Below are 20974 nucleotides of genomic sequence, written 5' to 3'. Positions count from 1 at the left end.
GCCATGGCTGATGACCCCTATCCAGAGACCTCAGACTGACGTGGAGACCTGCTACAATGATGCCCATGCCATCACCAGGGGCGTGATCGAGCAGTGCATTGGTGTCCTGAAGATGTGCTTCATGTACCTGGACTGTTCTGGAGAGGCCCTTCAGTGTAGCGCTAGAAGGGTCACCCACATCATGGTGGCCTGCTGCACCACCACAACATTTGTAGCAGAGGGGCGACATGCTTGACGAGGAGGATGAATGCCAGGCCTTGTTCGATGAGGAGGATGCAGAGGAGGGTCAAGATGGGCAGAGCATGGATGTCGCATGTGCGCCTCGGCTGCCGTGCATGGGACGCTCTCATCGCTCTCATAGATTATTCGACTAGGGGTTCTGGCCACCGGCAGCTCGACCGTCCCATCATACCCCCACATATCCAATCATCCCCTCACCCACCCAGCCGAACCCCCACTGGCACCTGTACCCCCCTCGGTGCTTCCTACGTGTCGAAAAACAGGGTGCGGGCCCTGGGTTTGCGGTATCAGTGAGTCTGATCGATGGGATGGAGTTTGATGATGACCTGCTCTGCGATGAGCTCTGGTGCTCCACATCTTTGGAAGCAGCCTGACTCCTGCCCTCGATAGCAGTGTCCACCGTCCACCCGGGTGACCCTTGCATGCTGCTGACCATTCCATTTCACAGTCCCATCAACCCCCTGGGGGGGGGGGCAAGGGTAGGGATGGGGTCCGGGATAGGTGGTGGAGGTGGGAAGGACGGGGCGGGGTAATGGGGCGGTTGGGCCCTGGCCTGTGCCCACCTCCAACACCCACGCCTCACACCAGCGGACTCCCACAGCTCCCCCCTCCCACCCCTCCCAGGGGCGCACCCTCTGTTCCCAGCCCAGCCCATCCCTCACACCTTTCTGACAGGAGACCGAAGCTGTCGGAACGTTGGTGAACAGGTGTTTATTGTGCTATTTACAGGTATTGTACCCGAGCCCCTATCGCTAACCTATCTGCTGCATCCATGCCAACTTAACTGGTGTCTACCTTTCTGGCCTTACAGGCCCTAATGCTCCATCTACATGGTTCACCAGGCAGTACATCAGGAGTGGAGGTACTTTGCTGCGATTCCCACCCTGTGACCTGGGTCCGCTCTGGCAGCCGTCATTCAGAGCGACCAGGCCTGAATGGTCCTGACAGTCTTCCAGGTGTCACAGGTGGCCTGGTGCCACTCTGTTCTGCCCGCTGCCTATTGGATGCGGCAGGTACAGGTCGGGAGGATTCAGAGGCACTGAGATGTCCCAGCAACTCCCCTGCAGGAGTCATTTGCTGGGGCCCCATCACCTTCTCCTCCCTCGGGTTGCCCGATGGCCCCCGGCTTCCTTGGGATGGGGATGTGGCGGAGTGAGCTCCGGCGCTCCACCATCACCTGCTGCTGCCAGTCCTTGAGGCTCTTTCTCGTACTGAACAGGATCTCCATGCTCGCGGTCATGGAGCACAGGAACTGTGCCATGTCCCTTAGGATTGTGAAACATCACTCAGTGACCACCATCTACAAGGCACAAGCCAGGATTGTAATGGAATGCTCTCCACTTGCCTGTTTGAGTGCAGCTCCAACAACACTCAACATCATTCAGGACAAAGCAGCCCGCTTGATTGCTCCTCCTTCCACAAACATTCAAACCCTCCACCACTGACGAACAGTGGCAGCTGTGTGCCATTTATAAGATACACTGCACTTGGCCTTGGCAGCGTGCATGGTCGGCATAGCCTCTGATGGCCCCGCCTTGAAGCTGGATGGCGCTGCAAGATACAAGATCAGACGCATGGTTAGGTCACAATGGGGCTGATGGGGGTGGGGGGGCCTTCCACACGTGCCGTAGAGACATCGCAATCCATCGGGGGCTCACTTGCTTCTTCGATGTCGTCCTCCACCTCGACGACTGCCCGCTCTCCTGCCCACTGACCAGGTCCAGTACCCTCTACCCTGACGCGGTGAGGGGCCCCACGTCCGGCAGGCCCCCTCTGGTCTTCTCTCTCTCCCTGTGACTGTGAGCCGCCTTCTCTTGGGGACAAACAATGCACAGCATGAGATACTCAGATGCGGCAGCAGAGGTGGTCCATGGCTAAGGGCCAGTGTGTGCAGGGCACTCAGCCAAGGTGGGCAGTGTGTGGTGCAGGGTGGGGTGCACGAGGACTGTTAGTGCTCACGGGCTCTGCCACCTACACCCAGGCTCAGGCCTGGGTTATGTCTATGGGTGGTTGCCTCCTTCGCACCCCGGGGAACAAGATGTTCCGCCTCTCCTCCATGCCATCCAACAATCTTCACATCTGCAAATTTTGGGACCGCTCTTCGGGGTGGCATCGTATTGGTTTGAATGAGTGTGTTTGGGGAGTGGTGTGCTTATATGTGGCTGCAGCATGTCAGCCTCTCCTGTGTCAATCTCGAGCCCGCCGAAACAGACGCTGGAGTGGCTGGTATTGCACTAGTGGGTGCTGTCCCTTTAACGTGTCCTGAATCGCTCCGAAACCATCACTACTTTCGTCAATGTAGAACTCTTGTGACTCAGTCCCAAGGTCAGCACTTTCATCGCTTAAAAGGACAATCCTGGCCATAGTCTTTTAAATCCAAGTGTGAGCTTCCTACTGCAGTCCAGTGCAGTAAACCACAGAGACTTTTGGGCTCTGGCTGCTCTCTCTGTCCCAGAACCTGGCAGACTCACCTATATGTGAGTTTTTCAGAAAGCCTGTAACCCAATACCACAATGGGTTCCTCTGTACCCTTCCCAATGAAAGCCTACCACCATGGCAATGTGAATCACATAGGCCTTTTATCCAGGCAGAGATGCTGACCATCATTCCTTGAGAGCCCAATGCTCTTTCATCTTGGAACTAAATGCACAATTTAAAGAACAATTGTTTAAAATGCAACAGTCTCAACACTTTCCTTGGATTTTGGATACTTCAACTTAGATTTTTGCAAGACAAGAGAGTGTCTGTGCCATTGGGAAAATGGTAGAAGAAGCAGAGGCAGAAATGTGGAAGTCCCGCCCCTGAACACGCTACCTAGCATTTCCACAGTGCAGAAATGGACCCGGGTCGGGATTTACAAATGCGCGTTATAAGTAAGCAACTGCCTATGTAAATCAGTAGGTGCCTCCACTCACATTTAAATTTGGTGACCCAAGTGTGTGAAACACAATACCCATAGGTTAGCCTTTGTAGGAGCAGGTCCAAGCTTTGTGGAGTGCTTTGGAGAGGTGAGGTACCCTTTTGGAGTAATAGGGTAACCTTTTGAATATTGTCTTGGTTCACCGGATGCCATTTGGGGGTGGTGAGGTGCTCCTTGGGGAATTATTAAAACTTGTTTTTGAATGTGTATGAAAAAATAGAAAAAGTGTCAACCATATTGGAATTGTCAAAAGTGTCAAAATGAACTGTCAAACTGTTAATACATTTAAAACTCCTGTACTTTAAATATTTGAAAAAAAATCGTGGGTTGTTTAAATAAATCATTGATTGCTGTTTCACTCTGTCTATTTACATAAGCCGGAGACATTATTGGATTAGTGCTGGAATTCCGATTTTACAACATACCATTATCATAGTAGTGTGCTTTCCATTTCACAGTTTAATTGACAAGTTCAAGAGACTATAGACTCTTTGAAGTGGCAGCATGAATTCCAATGTGTGTTTTTATAAGAGATTAAGCACTTCAATTAAATATTTTATTTTATAAGGATATAGTTGAATGAATGTTAATGTAGTGAATTAATTTTTCTGATTATTTTTTAAAGCCTAAAATAGACACATAGAGAACTTAATTTTATTTCATTTCTGCATAGATCCTGAGGTCTGCACCGGTGGATATTTGGCGAGTTGGCATGGTAAATGTAAGTATAAAAGGGTGGTAGATGGAGAGATATGTAATGGCATGAGTTGGCACTAAGTTGGCATAGGAGATGTAATTGGCTATGTGGGTGAATAGAGGGGCATAGATTGGCATTGAGCATTCAAGGAGCCATGGAGGGTGAGTGGAGAGCATGAGGATTGGGAATGGTGAGCGTATGGAGTGTGAGGGTGTTTAGGGCAAGAGTTTTTTTTTGATTAATTGTTTTTTAAAGATATCTTGGACATAGTACTGGAGCACAGAGGCAGGCTGTCTTTCCAGCCCACCTTCTTAGTGGGCAGCATCTGCACATGGTCCTGGAAGAACCCTGCCATTGTAGAACAAAAATCCCACCTTTTGGGGCACTCTTTCAAGGGTTGGGTTTGTGGAGTAGGGAAATGTCCCAACTCTGCGCTCCAGGCCTGCGAGTGATAGTCCACCCTTTCCAGTCTAATCACTGTCAGCACTCAGGCTGCTGACATTGTCTCCAAGTGTAAACAGCTTGGACCTTCTTCCAGTAAAATTATTTGGGTCCACATTAATCTCTTAACAATCAGACCACTCAGGTTTACTGTCAGGCAAACTTTAGAAAAGATTGCATGATCCTTTTCATTTTACCTGAAATTTAAAAAGTTCCAAAACATAACAATCATAATTGTAACAACTGGAAATTACTTTGCACAAACATTAACATTTTGAGTAAATGTAACCATCAAACTAACAAAACAAATTTTAGGATGCATTATGGATTTTCTCAAATTTAAAAAAGCCATATGATTCTCAAAACAATTGCAATGACGTAAGTTGTTAAAGAGAAATCATCCATTGAAAAATGGAAATCATATTATTAGTAGCAAAGTCCTGAAGGTATTAACTTATAGTGTGATTTCAATCCTCTCCGACCACAGCACTCCGCTAAACAATCAAATATTCCTACCATTTACTGCTCCTATCCTTGAACTCCATCAGCTGCCCACTTTGCATCATAGTCTTAATTGTTTAAATTTACTACTTCACTTGTCTTCCTTCTCTCAGATTGCACTTTCATGCTATCGTGCTTTCTCAATATTTTTAGTCGTCAAAATTTATTTTTGATAGTTACCATTCCAATCTTAATGTATTTCTCATTCATTCCAATATATTACATTTCTATATGTTTCTAAATAAAGTACCATTTTTAAAAAATTTGTTCAGGGGATGTCGATGTTGCTGGAATCCCAAACAGTCCCAAATGAGACCAGTGTTGCAACTAACAGATGTACCAATTAATGGGTTCATTAATTTAATTCCCCACTCAGATCACTGCTTATCAGCAGCATTGCTGCCATATATCGTCGTCAATTATGGTCTGTTATACTCCTGGGTATCCAATATGCAACGGATGTGATACCTAACAATGTAATATTCAGTCATGTGACATCAGATCACGTGGCATAAGCCTCCAGTTTCTAATGCACCCTTCACATGTAGATGATGCAACAAAATTGTAATTTTCTTTTGAAAGATATTTTAGAGGAGGCATTTTCAGATACATATAGAACAGAAACAAGCAACAGTAAACCAAGCACAATTGCCACTATTTCCCATAACGCCCCCTCCATCCCCTTCTTTTACATCCAGCCCCTCCAGCACAAACAAACCTTTGCGCGCCGCCCCCCCCCCCCCAACCGACATGGTAATGTCCCTTAAAGAAGTCAATGAACAGTCTCTACCTTGTGGAGAACCCCTCCTCTGCCCCTCTTATGGCAAACCTGATTTTTGCTCGCTGGAGGAACTCTGTCAAGTCCCTTATCCATTCCCCCACTTTCGGCGACTCCAGGTCCTGTCAGCGAGAAAAAGAAAACCAACCATCCTCCCCCTTCCCTCCCACAACATCTATCCCTCACTTCACTCCCATTAACTAGTCAATCCACTAGCATGGTGGTCCCCACTCGAGGCAACTATCTTCCCCAAACTCCCCTAATCCCTCCCACCCGCTCCTCCACATTCCCACTAACACCCACAACTCCACTGACACACATAATATAAAACATGATGCAACATTCAACCCGGCCAAAAAGAAACCACCATTCCCCCCCCCCCCCCCCCCCCCCCCCCCCACTGGTATTTCCATAGACCAAAGTGCTTACAAGTCCCCAAGTCTATGGCCTCGCAAAAACCTGCTCTACTCCTCCGGCATGTCCATATAGAACCCCTGGCCCTGGTATGTGACCCACCACTGGGCTGGGGGCAGCACTCCAAACATCACTCCTTCCTTGAACAGGACCGCTTTGACCCTGTTGAACCCAGCCGGGTGCTTTTCCAGCTCCGTATCCAGATCTTGGTAGATCCAAATCACATTCCCTTCCCAGATGCAGTTCCTCGTCTCCTTCGCCCACAGAATCTTCTCCTTGTCTAGATATCTGTGCAGTTGTATCACCATCGCCCTTGGTTGCTCGCCCAGCTTCAGCTTCCTCCTCAGTGGCCTGTGCACTCAATCCACCTGGGTGGGGAGAGAGAGGTCGGTTGAAGACCCCCTCCCCCACAAGCTTCCCAAGCATGTTCGCAACATACTTCATGACCATACCAGCGTCCCCAAACAGGCGCCGGAATGTGGAGACTAGGGGCTTTTCACAGTAACTTCATTTGAAGCCTGCTTTTGACAATAAGCGATTTTCATTTTCATTTTCATGACCTGTATTCACTCACTGCCTTCAGGCAACCCCATAATCCAGAGATTCTGCCTCCTCGACTGATTTGCCAAATCATCCCCTTTCTCCCTCAGCTTTCTTTGGTCCTCCGCCACCAGCATAATCTCCAGCTCCAAAGAGGCCAGCCGGTCCTCATGGTCCACCACCGACGCATCCACTTGTTGGAACGACGCACTATGTGCCTCCAGCCTCCAGAATTTATTCCCGTTTCAGCCTTCCTGAACAGGTGCCGGAATGTGGCGACCAGGGGCTTTTCACACTAACCTTATTTGAAACCTATCTGTGACAATAAGCGATTTTTATTTCATTTCATTTTGGGGCATTACTTTAATAAGTGAGTGACGATGAAACTACTTGAATTCTTTGACAATAAATCTTCGGCTCCCATAATGGCAGGCAGTAACGATGTGACATAGTTAAACGTGGATCCACATTTTTCCAAACACAATTGCTCTGTCATTCTTCATGTCTAGCAGCATCTGTGCTTTTTTCATCCATGATCTACTTAGCAATAGAGGTATCTTGCCAGAGACCTGTACTGATGAAAGAATAGATCCCAACTATCCTGAATAGAGGAATACTCTTTTGGAAGACAGTGGCATGTTATCATCACCGAACCTTAAGCAAATAGAGCTTTCATGCTCCTTGACTTTCCGTGCCAATCTGCCTCATTGAAGGACTCCAGGTAGCAGTTAAGACAGTCCACCCCACAACTATGGAAGTGTAACTGCTAGATGAAGCTATTTGAGAAGTGTATTACCATCCCAGATTAGACCCCAACAGAAGAATTCTGAATTCTAAATTCTGAATTCTCCCTCAGTATACCTGAACAGGTGCCGGAATGTGGCGACTAGGGGCTTTTCACAGTAACTTCATTGCCGTGTTAATGTAAGCCTACATGTGACAATAAAGATTATTTATTTTATTTATTTATTTTAACAGTGGCTAGGATATTGGACAGTAGTTATTTTAATTTTGTATGACCATGAGGAAAAGATACTTCGCTCCAGGAATGATTACATTAAGAAATAGGGATGTGGTATATTAAAACAAACTTTATTACTAATACAGAATTAAAATCTTTCGCATCATATCAGAAAATAATTTACGATTGCCCCTGAAGCAATACTGCTCAATACAGTGAATGCAATACCTTTACTTGCCATCTTCATTTCCATTTAAACAACAAGAAAATAAACCATCTCAGCTCTCAGTCAAAGTACAAACTAAGAACAAAGAACAATACAGAACAGGATCAGGCCCTTCGGCCCTCCAAGCCTGTACCGGTCATGATAACAACCTTTGCCAAAAACCCTCAGCACTTCCTTGTGCCAGATCCCTCTGTACCCATCCTATCCATGTGTTTGTCAAGATGTCTTTTGAACGCCGTTAATATATCTGCTTCCACAACCTGCCCTGGCAACGCGTTCCAGGCACTCACCACCCTCTGTGTAAAAAACCTGCCTTGCACATCTCCTTTAAACGTTGCCCGATGGACCTTAAACCTATGCCCCCTGGTGACTGACCCTTCCACCCTGGGAAAGAATGCCTGACCATCCACTCTATCCATGCCCCCCATAATCTTTTAGACCTCTATCAGGTCACCCTTCAACCTCCGTCTTTCTAATGAAAACAGTCCAAGTCTATTCAGCCTCTCCACTTAGCTAATACCCTCCAGACCAGACAAAATCCTGGTAAACCTCCTCTGCACCCTCTCCAACGCCTCCACATCCTTCTGGTAGTGTGTGCAATCTTCCATGTGCGGCCTTACCAAGCTTCTATACAACTGTAGCTTGACTTCCCAGTTTTTATACTCGATGCTCCGTCCAATGAAGGCAAGCATTCCATATGCTTTCTTGACTAACTTGTCCACTTGTGTTGCCACCTTCAAAGATCTGCGGACCTGCACGCCCAGATCTCTCTGTCTTGATTTTGATTTTGATTTGATTTGATTTGATTTATTTGAATTGATTTGACTTATTGTCACATGTACCGAAGTACAGTGAAAAGTATTTTTCTGCAGCACAGTACGTACATAGTAGACAAAAAGAATAATCAACAGATACATTTACAAATGGTATATCGACAAACAGTGATTGGTTACAGTGTGGAACAAGGGGCCAAACAAAGCAAATATATGAGCAAGAACAGCATAGGGCATCGTGAATAGTTTTCTTACAGGGAACAGGTCAGTCCAAGGGGGAGTCGTTGAGGAGTCTTGTAGCTGTGGGGAAGAAGCTGTTCCTATGTCTGGATGTTCGGGTCTTCAGACTTCTCTACCTTCTGCCTGATGGAAGGATCTGGAAGAAGGCAATGTCTGGGTGGGAGGGGTCTCTGATAATGCTGTCTGCCTAACTGAGGCAGCGGGAGGTGTATACAGAATCAATGTGGGGGTGGCAAGCCCGTGTGATACATTAGGCTGAGTTCACCACACTTTCTATATTCCTAAGTTTCTATATTCTTTCTATATGCTTTAGAGTTTTACCATTTACGGTATATTCCTCTCTATATTAGACCTACCAAAATGCATTACTTCACACTTGTCCAGATTAAACTCCATTTGCCATTTCTCTGCCCAAGTCTCCAACCTATCCATGTCCTGCTCTATCTTCTGACAATCCTCAACACTATCTGCCACTCCACCAACCTTCGTGTCATCCGTGAACTTACTAATCGGACCGGCTACATTTTCCTCCAAATCGTTTATGTACACCACAAACAACAGAGGCCCAAGCACCGATCCCTGTTGAACACCACGAGTCACAACCTTCCATTCAGAAAAGTACCCTTCTACTGTCAGCCTTTGCCTTCTGTGACCGAGGCAGTTCTGTATCCATCTTACCACCTCACCTCTGATCCGATGTGACTTCACCTTTTGTACCAGTCTGCCATGAGACACCTTGTCAAAAGCTTTACTGAAGTCCATTTAAACAACATCCACTGCCCTCCCCTCATCAATCATCATTGTCACCTCCTCAAAAAACACAATCAAGTTAGTGAGGCATGACCTCCCCTTCACAAAACCATGCTATCTATCGCTTATGAGTCCATTTGTTTCCTAATGGGTATAAATCCTGTCCCTGAGAATTCTCTCCAATAATTTACTTACTACTGATGTGAGGCTCACCGGCCTAAAGTTTCCAGGATTATCCCTGCTACCTTTCTTATACAGCGGTACCACATTAGCTATTCTCCAGTCCTCTGGAATTTCACCTGTAGCCAATGAGGATACAAAGATTTAATCAAGGCCCCAGGAATATCTTCCCGTGCTTTGCTCAGTGGATCAGGAGACGTATCTATCTTAATATCTTTTAAAATACCCAATACCTCCTCATTTTTGATGTTAACATGATCCAGATTGTCCACACACCCTACCCAAGAATCAATCCACCTTATATACCAATGGCACAGAGGAATACTTGTTTACAGAGTTATTCTTTGAGAAGACGTCTCTTGACTCTACTTTACAGAAAAGATCTAACTCTACAGAAACTCTGGCTATATGTGTTCAAAAGCTGCTTCAATTAGCTTGTTTCAGCTCCCCTTATCCTCAGACAAATCTGCACTGCTTTAAATACTGTTAATCTATTTTATAAACTTCCAGTGAGAGCAGAACTGTTTCATAAATTCAGTCAGATCAGAACTGAACTGAAAATGTTTTTTTCAAAATGCCTGATGCCTTAGCTCCACAGCATGACATCATCTGACCAAGATTAAAACTACTTAACTCCACAGAGAATCCCCTTAATCAAAACAAAACTGCATTCGCCCAAGCTTTTTATGATGGTTAATTGCACTTCGAGCTCTTAAAAACTCTGTTGTCTTTCTCCTAAGATTCTTTTAAACATGACTGCAGCATTCAAACACCCTCTACCCAGGTTTTTAATCCTTACTTCACCAAATACTATAACACAATGGGCTGGATTCTCCGCCCCCCCCGACGCCAAAATCGTGTTCGGCAACGGGGCAGAGAATCCGTTTTGGCACAGGAAATCGGGACAGGCGCCGGTATCGCAATTCTCCGACCCATGAAAATCGGCATACTCATGCTCATTTGGGGCTGGGGGCAATGTGTGCGGGTGGTCCGGGGTACGTGAGGGGCCGATGCGAGGCACTATTTCAGCGGTCCAGGTCCACGGGCTGAGTCCGCCATGGAGCACAGCGCCGCCGCCGGAGGCTGCCGCTGTGCGCATGTGTGACCTCTGACCAAAAGTGCGGGGGGGGCCATATTGGCAGCTAGGGTTGCGAGTTCCACGACAGCTGCCTGCTAGCTCCCAGCAAAACGGGGAATCTGTGGCCTTTTGACGCCAGTTTTCCTGGCATAGTTTTCCCGACGGCGGGGGACATAGTCCCAAAAACGGAGCATCCAGCCCAAAATATTTGAAATTCCTATTATCATCACAAGCTCAAAATGAATGTTATTGCAAGTGAGTCCTAATTGGCCAAATTTCCATTGGTAAGATTGTAGGTAGACTGTAGTCTTGACCAAACCCATGTAGCAGAAACTGGGAAAGTTTGCATTTGTATTAGCTGCCGTTAAAATAATACAAAAGTGGCTACTTCTAAAAATAAGAAATATTTCAGTGAATTTCCAATCAAATTTGGGCAGAACAGCACCTTGAGAAAACAGCTACCCACCACCTTCTCAAGGGCAATTCGGGATGGGCAGCAAATTTGACCTGGCGAGTGGTAACCACATCCCGTGAAAGAATTTTTTTAAAGTCTGACCTTTTCTAAACTCCTTCTGATTTGTCCAGCACCATGGCTGAGGTATTAAACGAATATTTTGCATCTGTCTTTACCAAGGAAGAAGTTGCTGTACAGGTAATAGTGAAAGAGGAAGTAGTTCAAACACTTGAAGGCTTTAAAATTGATAAGGAGAAGGTATTGGATCGGATGTCAGAAATAAAAGTTGTGAATACACCAAGACCAGATGAAATACATGCAAGGATACTAAAGGGAATGACGGGGGGGGGGGGGGTTCCAGACAGGGGTCTTCTTTTTTTTGGGGGGTGGGGAGTATACAAACAAAGGTTTCTTTTCTGGGGGGCTTTCATATAGGGGTCTCTCTTCTGAGGGACTTTCCAATCTCTTCTGAGGGGTCTCTGACGGGGTTCTCTTTAATTAGGAAGTCTGGAGTTCTTTGGTATGGGGTCTCTTTAATTAGGTGGTCTTTGGTTGGGGTGGGGGTGGCAGTTGGGGGTGTGTGTTCGGGTCACCCCCATACTGTGGGATGTGGGGGAAGGACGGGGGGTGAGTCAGGAAATCCCAAGTTGGGGGGGGGGCGGTGGTGGGGAGTGCGGAATTGCATTGTGGGGAAGGGGATCCCAGCCACCGGACCTCAGTATTGGACTGACCGTTTACATTGGTGGCCTGTTCGCGAAGGAATCCCTCACAACCCTCGACATGCATACATTTGACTGGCAAAGGATTGGGACTCGCTTCATGTTTCGCACTCCCAGTGTGAGCTCAAATCAGGTGTGTTTCAGCTCTTACGGGAATATTCTCCCAAATGGACAATCCCGGCCCAGATGCGGTCTCACCAGTACCTTGTACATTTGCAGCGAGACCTCTCTACTCTTATACTCCAAACCTCTTGAAATAAGGGCCAACATTCCATTAGGCTTCCTAGCTACTTGCTGCACCTGAGTGCTAGTTTTCTGTGTTTTTAGCACAAGTACCTGCAAGTCCCTTTGCAGATTTCTGCAGTTTTTCTCCATTTAAATAATACTATCCTTTGTTCTGCCTTCCAAAATGAGCAACTTCATACTTTCCCACATTATACACAATTTGCAAAGTTTTTGGCCACTTAATGAACCTATCAATGTCTCTGTGCAGTCCTCTCTAGGTTTGACAAAGAGTAATCCAGAATCGAAATGTTAGCTCTGCTCTCTCTCCACTGATAATGTCAGGCCTGCTGAGATTGTCCAGCATTTTCTGTTTTTGTTTCAACCGCAGTCATTTGCTAATACCTCTTTGCAAACTGTTTGCATCCCTCATTCAACTTGCCATTCTAGCTATTTTTGTGTTGTCTGCAAATTTAGCTACGGTACATTCCCTTCCTTCCTCAAAGTTATCAATATATATTGCAAATAGTTGCGGACCCTGCACTGATCCCTGTGGAACTCCACAGATCACAGGTCGCCAAGCTGAAAAAGAACCCCTTATCCGCACTCACTGTTTCCTGCCCATTAGCCAATTCTCTGTCTATACTATCTCCAACACCATGGGCTCTTATCTTATGAACTATAATTTTATTCACAAGTCTGTTGTGCAGCACTGTATCAAATCCCTTTTGGAAGCCCATGTACACTACATCAACAACTCATAAATCTGTCTGTTACCTCTTCAAAAATTCTAGCAATTTAGTTAAACACAATTTTCCCTTTAGAAATCCATGCTGGCTTTCCTTAATTAACTTGCAATACAATTGACTTGCCATACAACAGTCCAGGTGACTATTCATTTTGTCCCAAATTATTGTTTTGAGAAGCTTTCTCGACGCCAAAGTTAAACTGACTGGCCTGTAGTTGCTGAGCTTATCTTTTCACCCTATTTTGAATAAGGATTTAATGTTTGCAATTTGCCAGTCCTCTGGCAACATTTCTGAGTCTCAGGAAGGCTCAAAAATTATGGTCAGCACCTCTGCAATGTTAGCTCTCACTTCCCACCATATCCTTGGACCCATCTCATTCAGCTCTGGTGTCATATCAGCTTTAAGTACAGGCAGCCTATTCAATTTCAAACCTTTCTAGGGTCTGAATTACTCTTTTACCATGACTTGGGTAGAATCTTCTTCCTTGGTAAAGACAAATGCAAAATATTAATTTAATAACTCAACCATGCCCTGTCCCTCCAAGCAAAGAGAGAGACTGTGGTGTTGTGATACTTTTACTGGACTGGTAATCCAGAGAGCCAGGGCAAAGTTCTGGGGATCTGGGTTCAAATTGTGATATTCCGTGCATTGAATGGTTAGGATCTGGAATGCACTGCCTGAGAATGTGGTGGAGACTGGTACAAATGAGGCATTTAAGAGGGAATTGCATTATCATCTGAAAAGGTAGAATGCACAGGGCTACAGTGAGAATTCCAGGGAGTGGCACTGGGGAAATTGCTCCTCTGGAGAGTTAGCACAGACATGATGGGCCTAATGGCCTCCTTCTGTGCTTTAACCGTTCTATGACTCTACGATTCAAACCATTTGCAGTCTTTTCAATAAAAACTTTATCTCCTTTTCAAAGGAGTAAATTTAAGTGCGCCTCTGCAATTTTAAAAATTGCTTTCGTAAAATGTAACATTTCCCGGTTGCAATAGATTCTCACTATGTTCAGTGAATTTGTTTTAGATATGTCAGACTCTAGTTGACTACTCATTCTCACACATCTGTTTGGAACAGGCACAAAGGTGGCAGGAAATCCAGCTTTGGAGCATCACTGGCGAGACGTGAATCAGGCCAAAAGGTACCCCTCTGTCTCAGGTGGAGTATGGTGAAAAGGATCTTCATTATAAAAGGTGGTTGACCAGTATATAATAAATCAATTTCCAAACTTTATCTAAACGGATTCAAAGTATGATAACTATAATTGAAACCAACTCACAGAGATAGAAATAATTGGCTGGTTACCTTTGCGAATGTCAGCAACATGTTAAGAAATGAAGAGTTGTTCATAAGCTTTGAAGCTTCAGACCATGAAGGTTTCACACAAGGTCGATCTGGATCAGGGGTCACAAGATCTACTTTTCTTTGGAAGAGAAGCAGCACGCAATCCATGATTCGCATGATTAAGTGAGGTGGTTTGCCTAATTTGCGCACTGTGGCAATATCAGCTGGTTTGATAGTCTGCAAATATTTTAAAACAAAGTTAATTACAATTGGTGACAAAAAGATTGAATTACCTTATGCACCAACAATGTATACAGTCACTGTTGAAGATTCTGTTTAATAAACCAATACTTAGTGCAGTTTACTAGTTAGGTATGCTGGCATAACACTCAGTTATTAATATTACAACTTAATTTATTCAACATAAAAAAAGCACACTGATACAAAGACATCGCAGGGTAAATCTGATCTTCACTGCCTGCACAGTAATTTCTGACATGTTCAGCAAAATGCAGCCAATCCATTCCATTAAATCATCACATATAGGTGGCAAAACAGTGAATATTTATTCCCATAGTAATATTGAACAATGAAATTAAGGGGACTTTACTTATTATTACTGCTATATGTCCTATACACACTGCCCTATGCAGCACGGTAGCATAGTGGTTAGCACAATTGCTTCACAGCTCCAGGGTCCCAGGTTCGATTCCCGGCTTGGGTCACTGTCTGTGCGGAGTCTGCACGTTCCCCCCGTGTATGCGTGGGTTTCCTCCAGGTGCTCCGGTTTCCTCCCACAGTCCAAAGATGTGTGGATTAGTGGACTGGTCATGCTAAATTGCCCTTAGTGTCCAAAAAGGTTAAGAGGGGTAATTGGGTTATGGGGATAGGGTGGAAGTGAGGGCTTAAGTGGGTTGGCGCAGTCCTGTGGCCATTCCCGTGAAGAACAGATATACCGCTTTGGATACTGTTGAGGGGAATGGCCTCTCAGGGGAAAACAGCAACTGCCAAATTTATTGCACCATGGTTGATTCTGCTGCAGAGGTGAGGAGTAAAAAGTGTGGGAATGAAATAGGTGGAGGGGATTCGATTGTAAGGGGCATAGATTGGTGTTTCTGTGGCTGCAAATGAGACTCCAGGATGGTATGTTGCCTTCCTGGTGCTACGGTGTAGGATGTCTTGGAGCAGTTACAGGACATTCTGGAGTGGGTGGGTGAATAGTCAGTGGTCGTGACGCACATGAGTTGCAACGACACAGGTAAAAAAAGGATGACGTCCTGAAAGCAGAATATAGGGATTTAGGAAGAAAGTTCAGAAGTCGGACCTCAAAGGTAGTGATCTCAGGATTGCTACCAATGAGATTGGATTAGATTGGATTTGTTTATTGTCACGTGTACCAAGGTACAGTGAAAAGTATTTTTCGACGAGCAGCTCAACAGATCATTAAGTAGATGAAAATAAAAGAAACTAAAATACATAATAGGGAAACACAAGGTACAAAATGTAACTACATAAACACCGGCATCGGGCGAAGCATACAGGGGTATAGTGTTAATGAGGTCAGTCCATAAGAGGGACGTTTATGAGTCTGGTAGCAGCGGGGAAGAAGTTGTTTTTGAGTCTGTTCATGCGTGTTCTCAGACTTTTGTATCTCCTGCCTGATGGAAGAAGTTTTAAGAGTGAGTAAGCCAGGTGGGAGGGGTCTTTGATTAGGCTGCTTGTTTTCCCCAGGCAGCGGGAGGTGTAGATGGAGTCAGTGGATGGGAGGCAGGTTCGTGTGATGGACTGGGCTGTGTTCACGACTCTCTGACCATGTGCTAGCCAAAGTAGAAATAGTAGGATGTATCGGATGAATACGGGGCTGCGGAGGTGGTGTGAGGGGGAAGGTTTCAGATTCCTGGCACATTGGGACTGGTTCTGGGGGAAGTGGGACCTGTACAAACTGGACAGGTTACACCTAGGCTGGTCCGGGACTGATATCCTTGCGGGGGGCCGGTGGGGGGGGGGGATAATTGCAAAAGCGTTTAGGGAGGATTTAAACTAATATGGCAGTGGAGTGGGAACGTATGTAAGGATTCAGAGCTGTGGGAATCAAGAACAAGAGGAATAAGAAAAGTGATAGGCAGAGAAATCAAGATCCTGTAACAGATAATAACACTGTGAAAAGTGTAGGAATAAGGTACGTTAAAATGACGAGCCTTAAGGTTTTGTACCTGAATGCACGGTGCATTCAAAATAAAATGGATGAATTAGATAGATGTAAAGGGATATGATATAGTTGTGATGACGGAGTCATGGCTCCAAGGTGACCAAGGATGGGAACTAAACATTGAGTGCTGTTCAGTTTTTCGGAAGGACAGACAGAAAAGAAAAGGTAGAGGAGTTGCATTGTTGATTAAAGAAGACATTGATACAATCTTGAGGAAAGACATTAGTACAGATGGTGTGGAATCTGTCTGGTTGAGTTAAGAAACATCAAGGGACAAAAAACATTATAGGGTGGTATAGAGACCACCAAACTGCAGTGGTAATGTTGGGAATAGCATTGGACCGGAAATCAGAGATGCATGTGATAAAAGAACATTTGTGATTATGGGTGACTTTAATCTGCATAAAGATTGGGTGACTCAAATTAGTCACAGTACAATAGAGGAGGAATTTCTGGAGTGTATCCAGGATGGTTTTCTGGACCAGTATGTTGAGGAACCAAAAAGAGAACAGGTCATCTTGGACTGGGTGGACTGCAATAAGAAAGGATTAGTTGGCAATCTAGTTGTGAGAGAATCCTTGGGATGAGTGACCATAATATGATGGAATTCTTTATCAAGATGAATAGTGAGATAGTTAATTCTGAGACCAAGGTCCTGAACCTAAATAAAGGTAACTATAATGGGATGAGGCATAAGCCTCATACCATCAAGCCTTCTTGTCACTTCCTCATATAAATCAATCAAATTCATGAAGCTGACTATCCCTGACTAGTCCATGCCTTTCTATGAGACAGTTAATCCTATCTCTCAGGATTGATTCTACTAATTTTCTTACTACTGCGTAAGACTAACTGGCCTATAATAGTTTGGCATTTCCTTTGATTCCTTTTTAAACAATTAAATCATGTTTGCATTTCTCTTGTCCTCCAGTACTCCCCTATATCTAGTGAGGATTGGAAAATCAGCCTCAGAGCATCTGCTACCTCCGCCCTGACCTCCTTCAGTAGCCTTGGAAACAATCCATCTGGCCCTGGTGACTTATCAACTTTCAAAGATTTCAACCCTTTGAGTACTTGCTCCCTCTTTATGATTATCCCATCCAATATCTCATACTGTTCCTCCTGGACTACTATATCTGCATCATCCATTTCCTTTATAAACACGGAGACAAAATATTTATTTAAAACCCTTCCCACAGCCTTGCATCTACACACGTTCCCTTCTTCATCTCTGATAGGTCCCACTTTTTCCTTAACTAACCTTTTCCCGTTAATATATTGGTAAAACACCTTTGGGTTTTCTTTAACTTTATTTGCTAATCTTTTTCATGCCCTCTCTTTGATTTCCTTATTTCCTTTTTAACTTTGTTTCTGCGCTTCCAATACTCGTCTAGGCGGCCTGCAACGCTTAGTGCGTTGTGCCTGTTGTTCGCTTTACTTTTCTATTTAATCTTCCCCTGTATTCCTCGAGACAACCATAGGTGTCTAAACTTTGCAGTGCCACTTTTCTTTTTGGATGGGTCATGCCTACTTTGTAGATTTAGGATCCTGCTTTTTAATGTTTCCCACTGGTTTTCCACTGATTTATCCTCTCGCAGTGCTGTCCAGTCCACCTCAGCCAGGTCCCTTCTCATTTCTGCAAAATTCAAAACTTTTATTCCTGCTTTATCTCTGTCCTTTTCCAGGGTAATACTAAATCCAACTGAATTGTGATCACGATCACCAATCTGGTTGCAAGCTGTCACTTTACCCATTTGTCCTTCTTCATTCCCCAAAACTAGGTTTAAAATTGCATCTCCTCTCATTGGGTTTGTCACTAATTGGACACACTGCATGGATTTTGCTCCCTCAGTGCCCCTTATATTGCTTGAATCCCATTTGATATTGGGATACTTAAAGTTGCCTACTATTATTGCCCTCCTTTTCTTACAGGCAGAAATTTGCCTGCATATTTGCTCTGCTATCTCCATTTCACTATTTGGGGGTCTGCAGTGTACTCCCAGTAGTGTGACTGTCCCTTCTTTATTTTAAAGCTCAATCTATAAAGCCTAATTTGTTGACCAGGGACGGGATTCTCTGACCCCCGTAGGGTCGGAGAATCGCCGGGGGCGGCGTGAATCCCGCCCCCGCCGTGTCCTGAATTCTCCGGCACTGGATATTCGGCGGGAGCGGGAATCGTGCTGCGCCGGTCGCGCCCCTCCCCCCCCCCCCCCGCCCGCACGATTCTCCGGCTCGCGATGGGCTGAAGTGCCGCCGCTGTCATGCCTCTCCCGCTGGCGTGGATCAAATTACCTACCTTACCGGCGGGACAAGGCAGCGCGGGTGGGCTCCGGGGTCCTGGGGGGGGGGGGTTGCGGGGCTATCTGGCCCCGGGGGGGGGGGCCCCCACGGTGGCCTGGCCCGCGATCGGGGCCCACCGATTGGCGGGTGGGCCTGTGCCGTGGGGGGGCACTCTTTTTCTTCCGCCTTTGCCATGGTCTTCACCATGGTCTTCACCATGGCGGAGGAGGAAGTAACCCCCTCCCCTGTGCATGGGCGGGGTGATGTCAGCAGCCGCTGACGCTCCAGCACATGCGCGGACGTCCGCCGGCCAGTGAAGTCCCTTTGGCCCCGGCTGGCGGGGCGCCAAAGGCCGTTCGCGCCGGCCGGCGGGGCGCCAACCACTCCGGCGTGGGCCTAGCCCCTCAATGTTAGGGCTTGGCCCTAAAGGTGCAGAGACTTCCGCACCTTTAGGGGCGGCCCCACACCGGAGTGGTTCACGCCACTCCATCACACCGGGACCTCCCGCCCCGCCAGGTAGGGGAGAATCCCGGCCCTGTATACCATCCCTTTTCACAACTGGAATTGATTCTTTAACCATTAGTGCTACTCCCCCTCCTTTTTTATCTCGCATTCTATAATATCTGAAAACTTTATATCCAGGGATATTGAGCTCCCAATGTTGCCCCTCCTTTAGCCAGGTTTCCATTATAGCAATGACATCCTGCTGCCATGTGTCTACCTGTGCCCTTAACTCATCTATCTTGTTTGTAATACTCCTTGTATTATTGAAGTATAAACAGGTCTTCCCCACCATTTTCCCTTGCTGGACACTTTTTAAACTCGCAACTACAGGAAAAGTAAAGTTTAACATTTTTTATCTGCAACTAAGTCGAGGGTTATGGCGGTACAGGCTGGATACTAGAGCTAAGGCCACAATCAGATTAGCCATGATCTTATTGAATGCGGAGCAGGCTTTATGGGCCACATGATCTACTCATGTTCCTATTTTTTACGATCGTACAATCCTCTCATAGCAGGGAGAAATGAAAGTGTCATTTTAGTCTCGTAAGCTATTTAAATTTCTGTTCTCAGCCTTGTGTTTGGTGGTCTTGTTCTGATACTACTTAGTTATAACAGCAGGTCTTTATTTGATAACTGTCAATTTTCTCACATCTGTAATCTTTATATCATTGCTGTCGTGATCATCTATGTAACTGTCCCAGTGACTTTATTGCATGGGCTGCAGCACACGCTGAGACAATGGGGAGCTGATCTCGCCAATAATGTTAAGTGCAGCTCAGGTATGTAGCTTAAATATGTTTTTGCACTACTGGTGCTTGACACACAGCTTGTAACGATCTGTGGCAGAAAATTATAACAGTTCATATTGGAACTAGCAGCTCCATTAAGGAAATGGAGGCCACTTTAAAATAAGTGGCTGACATGAATGAATAAATCTGTGAGCCTTTTTACAGGCTAAGAATGTGTGAAGGAAAGGTTGGTAGACTTGTAAAGGTTGCATGGGAGGAGCAAATGATAGATAGGGCTGAAAATAAAGAAAAAATAAGAAAAATACATGAAACTGAATCTAGAGATGAATGTATGAGGGATATTGCAGTGGACCCTCTCCCCTTTCTCGTGAAGATAAAAGTCTGTGCAATTTGTCACATTCGTGGAGGCCTGAAGGATCCAATAGTGCAAATACTGACTGTTACTCCTACAAGAATTGTCCCTGTCTGCAAACCTGTCACCAGGAGAACACTCATCCATGTGACAACGTCCCTTGTTAATAACAATCTACAGCCTCATCCTTCCTATCTCTATAACTTGCTCTCGCCTTACAACCCTCTGAGAGCTCTACATTATTCCAACTCTGACCTCTTGTGAATTCCCAAATCCCACAGCTCCACAATTGCCAGCCGTACCTTTAGTGTCTGGGTCCTTAGCTCTGGAAATTTGTCACAAACTGCTTCACCCCTGCCTCATTCTTAAAGATGCTGCTTAAAACCTACCTCTGATCAGGCATTTAAACGCCTGTCTTAATATCACCTTCTTTGGCTCCACATCAATTAATCTCCTGTGAACCGCCTTGAGATGTTTTATTATTTTCAAAGTTATTATTTTCAATACAAGTTCTTATTGTTGTGGTTATAAGCAGGGACACCAAAGAAGGTCACTTATGAGAATACCACAAGGTGATTGCTGTAAATGTAGCCACTTGTGTAGGGATTTGTGTGCAGATAATTACCTATCTGGCAGGGTTCAAGTTGCTAAATCTTAAATGAGTTTGCGACAGAAATATAGCTTATGTGGCTCTCTGTGTCTGTCCAAGA

General features: G+C 45.5%; 1 protein-coding gene across 2 annotated transcripts in view; it reads right to left on the bottom strand.

Moving 5' to 3' along the window:
• dnah5l (dynein, axonemal, heavy chain 5 like) overlaps positions 1 to 20974 on the bottom strand; it is a 493661-nt gene that overhangs the window by 165292 nt on the left and 307395 nt on the right. For both annotated transcript variants that reach the window (XM_038797876.1, XM_038797875.1), the window contains exon 59: positions 14192 to 14407. In XM_038797876.1, the coding sequence (XP_038653804.1) occupies positions 14192 to 14407 (216 nt within the window). The remainder of the gene's footprint in view (positions 1 to 14191; positions 14408 to 20974) is intronic.

This window comes from Scyliorhinus canicula, chromosome 5, assembly GCF_902713615.1.
Source record: "Scyliorhinus canicula chromosome 5, sScyCan1.1, whole genome shotgun sequence".
In the NCBI taxonomy this organism is placed as follows: Eukaryota; Metazoa; Chordata; class Chondrichthyes; order Carcharhiniformes; family Scyliorhinidae; genus Scyliorhinus; species Scyliorhinus canicula.
This window is presented reverse-complemented; position numbering and strand designations above follow the sequence as displayed.